The sequence below is a fragment of the Lepus europaeus genome, chromosome 19, assembly GCF_033115175.1.
Source record: "Lepus europaeus isolate LE1 chromosome 19, mLepTim1.pri, whole genome shotgun sequence".
In the NCBI taxonomy this organism is placed as follows: Eukaryota; Metazoa; Chordata; class Mammalia; order Lagomorpha; family Leporidae; genus Lepus; species Lepus europaeus.
This window is the reverse complement of record NC_084845.1, coordinates 59,573,452-59,586,112: the sequence shown is the minus strand read 5'-3', so window position 1 is coordinate 59,586,112 and position 12,661 is coordinate 59,573,452. Positions and strand designations below refer to the sequence as shown.

General features: G+C 52.1%; 1 protein-coding gene and 1 non-coding gene across 2 annotated transcripts in view; both read right to left on the bottom strand.

Annotated features, from left to right (window-relative positions):
- The window catches only part of VAC14 (VAC14 component of PIKFYVE complex), a 101,148-nt gene that overhangs the window by 70,062 nt on the left and 18,425 nt on the right, over window positions 1-12,661 (bottom strand). The window contains exon 10 of the mRNA XM_062176664.1: window positions 685-748. Within this exon, the coding sequence (XP_062032648.1) occupies window positions 685-748 (64 nt within the window). The remainder of the gene's footprint in view (window positions 1-684; window positions 749-12,661) is intronic.
- TRNAG-GCC (transfer RNA glycine (anticodon GCC)) lies at window positions 11,088-11,158 on the bottom strand. The gene has a single exon. It is a non-coding gene; the product is annotated as a tRNA-Gly (tRNA).

Below are 12,661 nucleotides of genomic sequence, written 5' to 3'. Positions count from 1 at the left end.
AGCCTCTCCTCCAGATGGAAGGACCCCCCCACCTCGGCCCTCACCCTAGAATCACCACCCACTCCAGCCCCACAGGCGTCAACATCCCCCCCCCCCAAAAAAAAAAAAGTGACCCAGGGCAAGTCCAGGGGCCTCAGACACGGGTGGAACTGTGGCAGTTCCCTCCCCAGGAAACCCCATCACTCTGCAGGAAGGGAAGCAAGACGGGATTTCTTTGCTGCTTAGCCTGCACTGCCCCCTCGTGGAAGGCTGTGTCATTACAGCCAGGCTCTGGGGACTGGAATTTCTGGACTCAGCTGGTCTGTGCCTGGCTTGGCCTGTTCTGTGCAGCCTTCCCCTTAAGCTCAGTCCTGAGAGCTCCATGTTATGTTGGACTAGCAAAAGCTGCTAAGCGCTGGCGTCTGTGGGTGTCCAGCTGTTGCCGCTGGGTTGTCTATTTACAACTTGCACTTACTCATCTCTAGGAGCTTCCACTCCCTCCCCAAGGCTCTCTGCTCATGGGAACTGGGAGGGGCGGGGCTTGCTCCGGGTCCTTCAGATTCCCTCCTCAAGCCCCTCAGGCCTGTAGGAGGCTGCCCAGAGTGGCCACGGGCATTTTGCCCTGGGTCTTCCCTGAAGTCTCCTAACCCCAGGCAAGATCTGCACCTGCTTTCCACAAACACCCATGCTTAACAAACCACTTACCTAGCTGGAGTGAAGACGTTGATGCCGCTACCGAAGCTGGAGTCACAGGAGCCATCTGGACCTCCTAGGAGAGGAAGTGGAACAAGGCACCGTGAAAGACTGCTGGAATCGTGGATAAGCAAGGTCTTGGTTGCAACGACACTAAAGATGCCCATCTTCAGTCCCTACAACTTGATTCAGCCTCTTGCAAAGGAACAAGAGCCCTGAGGACCCGCTGCCTCGGCATTCCTCAGAGCTTCTGGGGAAGCACACAGCTGGCGAGTTTGAAGGCACCAGGATCTCCAGGGAGGGACACCAGCACTGAACACATCTGGGGGCTCTCAGAAGGGACTGTTGGCTCCAAGGGCAATGGATGCTAAAAAAGACCTTGCAGGGGTGGGCGTTCAGCCTAGTGTTTGATGGCAGCATCCCATATCAGAGTGCCTGGAGTGGCTTCCCAGCTCTGGCTCCCAATTCGACTGCTGCTGATGTGCACCCTGGGAGACAGCAGTGAGGAGCCAAGTAGTTGGGTCCCTATCCTCCACACGGGAGCTCCTATACTCAGCCTGGCCCATTTTCAATTGTTGTGGGCACCTGCGGGAGTGAACCAGTGGGTGGGATCTCTTTCCTGCTTTTGTCTCTCTGCCTCTTAAGTAAATAAATAAAAATTTAAAAAACACAAATTCAAACTTTGGGGTCCTCAGCATAGTTAGCTAACAGAGGATGCTTATCAAAGCTATAAGGAGATACCATTCCACACCCACTAGGATTGGTTAAAATAAAACAGATAATAACAAGTGCTGGTGAGGATGTGGGTGAAGTGGTGCTTTTACACGACGTAAAACAGTGTGGTCACCAAAACAGTCTGGCAGCTTTCCAAAGGTTAATTACAGCATTGCCATAGGACCCAGCAACTCTTCTTCCAGGTATACAACTGAAAAAATAAAAACTAATATCCACACAAAAACTCTACTTAGCATTCACAGCTGCCTTATTTGCCATAGCCAAAAAAATCTAACAACCCGAATGTCTGTCATTTGATGAATGGAGACTTGGAAACGTGCTAGAGCCATGCAAGGCACGCTACTGGGCAACAGAGATAAAGGCAGCACTGACAGGCTGCAGCATGAGCGAGCTCTGCTCTAAAACTAACTCACACAGCTCTGTAACAGACGAATGTTCCCAACTGCACCCTTGAAGCTGGCTGAGTTACATCTCCATTAAGCATTCTTTAAAGGTGAAAAAATACGTTCACTTGTTTGAAATGCAGAGAGAGAGAGAGAGAGAAAGAGAGGACAAGAGAGAGAGTAAATCTTGATTCACTGGTTCACTCCCCAAACTCCTCCAACAGCTGGGGCTGTGTCAGACCAAAGCCAGGAATCTAGCCCTCCACAGGTCCCCCATGTGGCAGGCAGGGGCCAAGCACTTGAGGCATCATCTGCTACCTCCCAGGATGCATTAGCAGGAAGCTGGATGGCAGAAGGGCTGGGACTTGAACTGGTACTCTGATATGGCATGCAGGCACCCAAGTGGTGGCTTACGTACTGCACTACCATGTCCCCCCCCCCCCCCCTTTGCCACCTTTTGTTACTGCTATAGTTGGAATATGATTTGGCTCTCAAACTCATACAGGACTTTAAATCCCAAAGACATTAGTTAATGATACTAAGAGGGTGGAAACTGAACCCAGTTAAGGAGATGGACTTGTGGGAGGTGCTTAGACTACTGGGGGTGTTTTCTTGGATGGTCATTCTTGCCTGAGACTGGGCCCAGTCTCTGTGACCCTTCCTCTGCATGTACTCTGCCACCGCCACCTGCCACCTTCATCAGGGACCAAGCCAAGAAAGCTGCCAGACCACAGACTTGAATCCCCCAAACTGAGCGACATAAACCTCTTCTCTATAAAGCGAGTCGCCTCAGGCCCTGCTTTCTATCCTGTAAACCGAAGTGGGGTCACGGTGTAGATTCTGCCCCTTGTCTTTTCCATTTGGTACACTTGCAAGCTGCCCCAGGCAAGGTGGGCCGTGGACCCCCTTCCATCCCCAGAAGAGGGGGCCCTTATCTCCATCTTACACAGAGGAGTTGTCACTGTCGCCTCTCCCTCCAGGCTCAGAGGTGCAGAGGGGGCAGCAGCCTGGGTCTGTGAGGCGCTCCTCTCTCCAGCGCCAGCACCTGACATGCGCCTGCTGGTCCAGGGTGCAGGGAAAGGCAAGGGTGCCAAGAACGCCGGGCAGGACAGACCGAAACAGGTGCCAGTACCCCACGCCCCAGAAACATCCACAGAGAGATGAAATGCTATGATGTCGGGAATGCGCCTCAAATGAATTTAGAACGTCTCCTGATTCCACGTGTACACCTCTCCCATGCTTCCTTCTGCATGAGGGCCCCCTGTTGCCAGGCTGCCCTTTAGGAAGGTTTTACTGATTTCCACACGCTTCCCACAACGAGAGGCAGTCACCTGCCCAGAGCATCACCCCGGGATATCGGGACCGTTCCGCTTGCCAGTGTGATGAGTAAACACAACACGCTGCCATCCCTGGCTCCCCAGCCGCGCTGAGCGTCTCTCGGTGCCGTCTGTACCACGTCCCTCTGGGACAGCTCATGAGCACGGGCTCCCGTCTCACGTTTGGCCTTGGCCAAGTCCCCTGACCTTGCCTCCCTCTCCTCTCCTGCACAGCAGAGGTACTGACAGGACCTGCACCACACACTTGTTACGATAACAAATGGGCTCACGTTTAGCTGCATGAATGAGGCCTGGCACATCCTGAAAACTAGGGAGGCATTTGTCGCCCAGGGAGCGCCTGGCTTCCTCACGGACTTCACATTCTTTTTCCACTGCGTTTCCCTCTCTTTGTAAGGGTTTGTTTTTCTCGTGCTAGATATTAACTACTTCAGTGGTGAAATATCGGTGTCTTGTAACTGTTAACCATGTTCTGGTTATACCAGTTCTCAGTTTAAATGTGGTGTATGCTACGATGTGATTGTGGCTTGTCCTCCAAGGTTCATGTGCTGAAAGCTTGGTCCCCCAGTATGGTGATGTGAGAGGTGCTGGGCCCTTTAAGAGGTGGGGCTTGGTGCAAGGTAATTAGGTCACTGGGGGTGCTGCTCTTGGAAGGGACTCCAGTTAGTTCCCTGGAGAGTGGGTTGTTATGAAACAACAAAACTGGATCTCTGCCTCTCCCTACTTGCCGTCTCATCATGTGCTCCTGCACGCGCACACCTGCCATGACGCCATCCGCCACAGTGAGCTGCAGCCAGGGGGTCCTTGGCTGAGCCAGCACCAGGCACTCTGGGTTTTCAGCCTTCAGAACTGTGAGCTAAATAAACACCTTTTCTTTGTATATAACCTGGCTTTGCCATTTTGTTGTAGCAAAGGGAAAGACAGGAATACATTGTATCTGTGTCTTTCCTCATAGTGTTTTGCTTGTGAATTTCATTTAAGCCATTCTTACCAAGGAGTTCTGAACTTGAGTGTGACTGAGGAGCCCTGACTGCTAACCCACAGAGAGCACAGTGGACAGATGACCACGGCAGACACCCGGCACCACTACAGGACGAGCGACCCCTTTCTTAAACGGTGAACCACAAGGAAGGAGAAAAAAAGGCAACGTGGGAAACCGAGACGCATCGGCCGCGACGCACGCCGTGGGGAGGAGTGGATCCTGAATGGGTCCTTGGTAACGTCAGAGATCTCACTTTCCTTCGCTGAGGTAGGATGGTGGTACCGTGACAATTTTTATAAATGGAGCTGTTACCTTTTGGAAACACACTCGGTTACACGTGAAATGGTATGGGGTCAGCAACTTGCTCCAAACAATCACGGTGGGAGCGAGAGCTTGCTGGTCACGAGGACTGGTCTCGAGGGGATGAATGCCGCAGCCGGGTGAAGAGCTGGGTACTCTGTGCTAGTCTCATTGCCGTTACTTCTTGGTGCGGGGCCTCACTTTACTCTCTTTATGGGCCTCTTTCATTTCTTAGCGACCGCAGGCAACAGGGAGTACCACCACCCCCAAGTTACAGATGGGGACATTGAGGCACGGAGCGGTTACACAACCAGCTCAAGGCACACAGCGGTGCGTGGTGAGCCACAGGCAGCGGCCCCCAGCATCCATGCTCAAGCCACACAGAGCAGTCTCTGGCATTTAGTTTTTTTTTTTTTTTTCTGACAGGCAGAGTGGATAGTGAGAGAGAGAGAGAGAGAGAGAGAGAGAGAAAGGTCTTCCTTTTTGCCGTTGGTTCACCTTCCAATAGCTGCTGTGGCCGGCTCATCGCGCTGATCCGAAGCTGGGAGTCAGGTGCTTCCCCTGGTCTCCCATGCGGGTGCAGGGCCCAAGCACTTGGGCCATCCTCCACTGCCTTCCCGGGCCATAGCAGAGAGCAGCCTGGAAGAGGAGCAACTGGGATAGAATCTGGCGCCCTGACCGGGACTAGAACCCGGTGTGCCAGTGCCGCAAGGTGGAGGATTAGCCTGTTAAGCCACGGCGCTGGCCAAGCATTTAGGTTTTAATGACAATTTAGGATGGGGCTGTGCACCAAGGAATGTGGGTGGGACAGAAGCTGATGGAACAAGGAGAGGGATCCTCTGGGAGGCCCTGGCAGGAGCCAGCCCTGTGGTCATTTGTGACAGCAGTGTTGGGAAATGAACACACCCAGTGGTTTCTCCACTTAAAACAAAACGAAACGGGTCTCCCAACCTCCACTGCCCTGTCAGCGCCACCTCCCCCCCCCCCCCCCTTATAGGTCAGTCTTCCTAAGCATTTTGCTCTAGTTCTCACTCCCACTCTCTCAGGACCCCACCACTCTGCTGAGGCTACCAGACCAATCACTAACGTTCTCCATGCTGTTAAGCCCCACAGTGGCCTTGCTCAGGTTCCTTCTACTCCCGGGCCACCTCTCACCATCCTAAGTGTGCCGGGCCCTCATCTCCTCCCTCTGTTCCTGCCTCCTGTGCCATCTTCATTCAGTCCCAGGGCCACGGTTCCATATGCTGATGACTCTCAAATTCTCCTCCCCAGCCTGGAACGTGAACGCTTACTCTCTGTGGGGCTGCAGGCGTCACACACACAGCACGCTCTGCACCCACCCGTCTCCCTCCCGTCCACACACACCTGTTCCTCGCTTCCCCTCCCCATCTCAGTCAATGGCAACTCTCCCACCCATCTGACTCCTTTTCCTCTCACACCTCCCTCCGAAGGACCACAGTGCTGGCCTGCATCACTGAGCCCTCAGCAGCCAGTGATTCTATTCAGTCAAACTGCAGGTCCGACCGTGACCTTCCGCTGCTCACATCCCCCTAGTGACTCCTTCCAGCACCCAGAATTAAAGCTGGTTCCTCAGCGGCCTGCCCCAGGGAGCCCCTCTGTATTCACAGGCTATGAAGAGCTTCTTCTTTTTTTTTTTTTCTTTGTGGACAGGCAGAGTTAGACAGTGAGAGAGAGAGACAGAGAGAAAGGTCTTCCTTTTTCCGTTGGTTCACCCCCCAATGGCCACTATGGTTGGCGCGCTGCGCCGATCCGAAGCCAGGAGCCTGGTACTTCCTCCTGGTCTCCCATGCGGGTGCAGGGCCCAAGCACTTGGGCCATCCTCCACTGCCTTCCTGGGCCACAGCAGAGAGCTGGACTGGAAGAGGAGCAACCGGGACAGAATCTGGTGCCCCAACCGGGACTAGAACCCGGGGTGCCGGCGCCACAGGCAGAGGATTAGCCAAGTGAGCTGCGGTGCCAGCCTAAAGAGCTTCTACAGAGAAAATACTTATATCACCTGCATCCATAATTATTTCCTAAGGAGGAATCCAACATTTAGGGCTTTTGGGAAAGGCTGCCAAATATGCCTGCCTGGCTGCCCTGTCTACCCTCTGCCTCCTCCTGCAGGAGGGCCAGCTCAGAGAGCAGGGAGGTCTGTCTGTCCTGCTGGTGTCCTGCCGCCCACGTTTCCAGCCCTGACTCCCCTGATGCTTCCTTCTGGTGAGATCACACACCCCAGGGCAGGACACTCCTCCACCTGGCCTCTCTTCCAGGGAACCACTGATTAATCCTTGGAGGCCAGCTTCAAGCTTGTGGAATTGGAAAGGCCCTAGGCAGCATCTATCCAAAGCCTTAAAAGTTTAAGAATTTACCCTTAAAAAATGATTATGGATGCATGTAGGATTCTTCTGTATGAAAGCTCTTTTTAGCAGATATGTTTTCTACATGACAGTTTATTTTAGTAGGGTTTGTAACATTAAGATAAAATTAGACGAAGCCAAATGATTTGCAATAGGCAGTTGATTAGATAAATTGTGGCATATCTCTCTATCTAATGGAATGATATAACATAAGTGTGGTACAGGAATAGAATATAAACTAGAACAAAAAAGGAAACCGTAAAATGCATCCCAAAAGTAGATGTTTAGCCTCGCAGTTAAGACACTCACATCCCACACTGAAGCACTTGGGTTCGGTTCCTGGCTCCAGCTTCCTGCCAATGCAGATCCTGCGAGGTGGCAGTGATGGCTCAAATAATGAGGTTCCTGCCACCCCTGAGGGAGGACTGGACGGGGAGACTTGGATTGTGATCCTGGCTGCTGGCTCTGCCCCCGGTCCAGTTCCAGACCCAATCCAGCCCAGTCCTGGCAATCGTGGCATTTGGGGAGTGAGCCAATAGATGGGAGCTCTGTGTTCTTTTTGCCTCTCAAAAAGAGTAAACAGAAAAAAAATGCACCCTCAAGACAAAAGAAATATTTGAAGTGCCTGTTCCAGAGACCAGGTTTATTAATATGGCCAATTATATAGTGTTGGCTAAAAGGGAGGTACTTAACACACAGTGGTTGTCATTTAAGAAAAAAATTGGTGGCAGCCGGCGCCGTGGCTCAACAGGCTAATCCTCTGCCTGAGGCGCCGGCACTCCGGGTTCTAGTCCTGGTCGGGGCGCTGGATTCTGTCCGGTTGCTCCTCTTCCAGGCCAGCTCTCTGCTGTGGCCAGGGAGTGCAGTGGAGGATGGCCCAAGTGCTTGGGCCCTGCACCCCATGGGAGACCAAGAGAGGCACCTGGCTCCTGCCTTTGGATCAGCGCGGTGCACTGGCCACAGCGTGCCGGCCACAGGGGCCGCTGGGGTGTGAATCAACAGAAAAGGAAGACCTTTCTCTCTGTCTCTCTCTCTCACTGTCCACTCTGCCTGTTAAAAAAAAAAATTGGTGGCATCAACCCACAAATGCACCAAGTAATGAATGGATAAACAAAATGGGGTCTCTCCATTCAGTGGCATAGTATTCAGCCACGGGTAGAAATGAAGTTCTGACACAACACGGATGAGCCTGGAAAACAACATACAACGTGGAGGAAGCAAATCCAAACGGGTGCACGGTGCATGATCCCATTTCTGTGAAGTGTCTGGAACAGGCAGGCCCAGAGACAGAATGCAGATACGGGCGACCGGGGCTGCAGCGGAGGGAAATTAACAATGTCTGCTAATGGTATGGAACTGCTGTTGGTACGATGGAAAATGTTTTGGAATCCAACAGTGATGATGGTTGTACAACTTTTTTTTTTTTTTAAGATTTATTTATTATTTATTTGAAAGTCAGAGTTACACAGGAGAGACAGAGAGAGAGACAGAGAGAGAGAGAGAGAGAGAGAGAAAGAGAGAGAGAGAGAGAGAGAAAGAGGTCTTCCATCTGCTGGTTCACTCCCCAACTGGCTGCAACGGCCGGAGCTGCGCCGATCTGAAGCCAGGAGCCAGGAGCTTCCTCTGGGCCTCCCACACGGGTGCAGGGGCCCAAGGACTTCGGCCATCTTCTACTGCTTTCCCAGGCCATAGCAGAGAGCTGGATCGGAAGTGGAGCAGCCGGGACTTGAACCAGCATCCATATGGGATGCCGGCACTGCAGGCAGCGGCTTTACCCATTATGCCACAGCGACAGTCCCATGGTTGTACAACTTTGTGAATACACTGAAACCACAAAGCTGCACACTTAAAAAATCAGGTTATAAATCCATGTCCCATGATTCTCTTTTTTTTTGGCAGAATAATAAAACAGAAAGCCACCAATAGCAACTACAGGTATTTTTTAAAAATACTGAAAGGGCTGGCACTGTGGTGTAATGGGTTAAGCTGCTGCAGTGCCAGTATTCTATATGGGTGCTGGTTCAAGTCCTAGCTGCTCCACTTCCAACTTAGCTCTCTGTTAATGTGCTTGGGAAAGCGGCAGAAGACGGCCCAAGTCCTTGGGCCCTGCATCCACGTGGGAGATCTGGATGAAGCTCCTGGGTCCTGGCTCTTGTCTTTGGCCTGGTCCAGCACCAGCCTCAGTGGCCATTTGGGGAGTGAACCAGCAGATGCTACATCTTTCTCTCCATCTCTCCTTTCTCTCTCTTTTTCAAATAAATAAAATCAATCTAAAAAACAAAAACAAGAACAAGACTGAAAATATTCTCAGAAGCTGGCTGTGATTATTTCTGGGTGAGACTATGGCGAGAACTCTGTGCTATTTCCAATCTCTCTACAAGGAATGCATATTTCCTTTATACAAGAAGCAAACTATGGGGGTAGAGGAGAATTGAAGCTAAGGGGCCGGAGAAGCAGTTGGAACGCTCACTATGGGGCAGGCCTGCTGCCTGCAGCAGAGCCCCTGGTCCTCGAGACTGTGCGGGTGTCACCACAGTCCCTCATCCACTGCATCTCTGAGCTCCTTGCAAGCAGGTCTTGGGTGTGGTGACCTGCATCTGCAGCGACCACAGCAGGCGCTAACAGCCCAGTCTGGTCACAGCTCTGCAGGTACACTCACGAGGTCACAAGCCCTCCACTGGGAATCTTACTCCTGGCTTGGCTCCTCCTCAGCCACATGAACTTCCAACCCTGACCCTTTACGAGCGCTCATTTAGAGCCCACCTGGAGCCCACTACCACCTGGGTGATGCCGGAGGAAACAAGGGAACAAAAGCCTTGCCTCTTACTGCTTGGCCAAGTCCATGGCTCTGGTACAACCATTTCCAGATGGTCCCCACCTTGGACGGCCGTGGTGGGAAAGCACACCCACACCTTCATTCTGTGTCTCACTTGCAGAACAGTCTTGTGAGGACTGGCCGTTTGGTGCAGGGGTGAGGATGCTGCCTGGGACATCTATACCCCACACTGCAATGCCTGGGTTCAAGCCCCAGCTCCTCTGCTCCCAACCCAGCTTCCTGCTAATGCTCCCTCTGGGAGGCAGCAGGTGATGGCTCCAGTAGCTGGGTCCCTGCCACCCATGCAGGAGACCTGGATGGAGTTCTGGGCTCCAGGCTTTGGCTTGGCCCAGCCCTGGCAGTTGCAGGCATTTGGGGAGTGAACCAGTGGATGGAAGATATCTCTTCTTCTGCCTCTCTTATTAAAAAAGTTACGAGACACAATCAACACTTCTAGAACAGGCCTTGCGTTAGATGACTTTGCCCAACTGTAGGCTAAGGTAAGCATTCCGAGCGTGCTCCAGGTGTGCCAGGTAAGCTGTAGTAGGCTAGCCTGGTGCTTTCCACCTACTGTGTTGTCAACAGATGACAAATGGAGCCCCACTGTAAGTCGAGCACAGCATGTGTATTAGAACAACTTAACACTACAGCACCCGCTGTTAGGTGTTTGCCACGTGCAACACACAAACCCATCTTGTTTGACACAAGCACACTCCAGGTTAAGCATTATCACCATTACCTGACTAACAAACGAGGGATCGGAGCCTTAGGCCAAGCAGTTGCTGTCCAGAGCGTCAGATCTAAAGGCGGCCGAGCGGTGCTAAGAGACCAGTGTGGGCAGGCTGTCTGGACTCCAGAACCTTTGCCGTGGTGCCTGAGACCATTAAGGAGCGCCATGGAGGGGAGCGGGCCTGACATGTTCAGGTGCCGTGAGAACTCAGAATCAGGGAAGGGACTCTGCTCTGCGGCTCCCTCCCACGTGGCACAGCCAAAGGGGAGCTGCAGCAAGTGCAGAGGGGCTGCTCGGCCTGGAGGCCCATGGTCAGAGGAGGTCTCACCCAGGACAAGGTGCTGGGGACGCGACATACACTAAGCCAGGGAGAGTGACACGGAGCGAGGAGGACCAGGCAGGAGGCCCCTGTCTTCAGCCAGGTGGTCCAGGGCTGGCGCCGAGTGAGCAGGGCTGGGATGAACCTGCTGGCTGACACACTCAATCACCGGTCTCTTGGCTTGCTGGGACCTTCTCCTGGGCCCCCTGCTCAGAGACTGGTGATTAGCTACAAGCTGAGCGGGGCTGAGAGTCGGTACCAAGGCCCCAAATTAGCAGTTGCTGTCTCTGGGAATGACAATCAAGTGAGATTTTCATCTGCTGAAATGCTGTTTACGAGGCAGTAAAACCCAGAGCCAAGCTGCCTGAATGGATCCTAATTTAGGATCATAATCTCCCAAGCTGGCAGCTGTTAGGAGAATGCTGAGGAAAACGACCTAAAAAGCTAAGTAGCAAGCTGCATTGGCCGGGAATCGAACCCGGGCCTCCCGCGTGGCAGGCGAGAATTCTACCACTGAACCACCAATGCTCTGGCTGCTGCTGCCATCTCAGAATGAGCAGTCCCTTCCCAGAGGGCCTGACGTGCTGCCACATCAGCAGAAAGGCGATCGCAGGCCCTGCGGCTCCACTGGGCAGGAAGAGGGGCTCGTTTTTAAAAAACCCGAGATGTAATTCACACTGATAATATTTCATTCAACATACAATCCAAAGTCTTAAAGTGTACAATTTGGGTGCTTTTTAGTACAGTCACAAGGTTGTGCAATGCTCACCACAATGGAACTCTAGAATATTTCCCAAAAGAAGCCACAATCTGTCAACAGTCGGCTCCAGGACCTGCTGTTCCCCGGCCCAGGCAGCCTTTATGCTACTTTCTGACTCCACTGAGTGAGAGGCACCAACTCTTATGTCAAGAAAAAGCAAAACAAGATAAAATAAAAGCCCATCAGCAAACAACAAAAAAGCCCATATATATAATTAAGTTATAGCATATATACGTATATGTGTAAATGTTACTATACACATATATAAACTTAAAAATATGCCAGGAATTTGATACTGATTATCTATCTCTTGGCGGGGGATAGTCTTACTGTTTCGTATTTTTCTCTACTTCCCAAATATGACAAGCAACAAACAAAAACAAAACAAAACAAAACAAAACACCCAACCTCACGAGTCAGTGAAGGCTCATAAAATAAGCCCAGCCCTGAGATTCTGGTTTCTCCTAGTAAGAAAGTCATTGCCTTGGAAGGCTCATTCTTATTTCTTCCAAGTTTCCATTTTCTTAGACCTGCCAAAAAGTTTCAAGCTGCTGCATTGGCCGGGAATTGAACCCGGGCCTCCCGCGTGGCAGGCGAGAATTCTACCACTGAACCACCAATGCTCCAGCTGTGTGCGGCTCTGTCTCCAGCAGTTTTGCTGCTCTGGCACAGCTGTAACCTGACACCTGAGACCAGTCCAGCAAGGAGCAAGGAATATTGCTCAACTCCACCAGCCAAACCCCTGGAGGAGGCCCTACGGCCACACATGCTTGACATTCTGCTCAGAAGAGCTTTAGTAACTCTTTCGCCTCCTGGGCAGGGACACGTTCCAGACCTTACTCTGTCATCCCGAAAGATCAAGCTAATTTCTGGCTAACTCTGCAAAGAGGGTCATCACCGCAGTGATCAGTGCCACCCTGGTGAGGACAGACTGGGGTCCGGCAGACACAAAGTGTCAGAGCTCCCGGTAACATTTAGAGTCAACCTCCCGGCCCCAATAAGCATACAAGGGCTTTTCTTCATGTTGCAGATAAATAAGAAAATAATGCCAAGAGCCTGAAAGGACAGCAGAATAGAATTCCCAACCACCAAGTGAGTTGCAGCGAGTTTTCTTAGCTTTTTGTCCTGGAGGGGACCCATACGGTGGGAAGCAGGTGCAAGGATGAAGGTCCACAGCCCAGAACTGACGAACCACGCAGTGGGCCTCCTGCCATGGTCTACACCTCTAGCACCGAAAACCACCACTGCACCCAGAGAAAGACGAAGGTAGC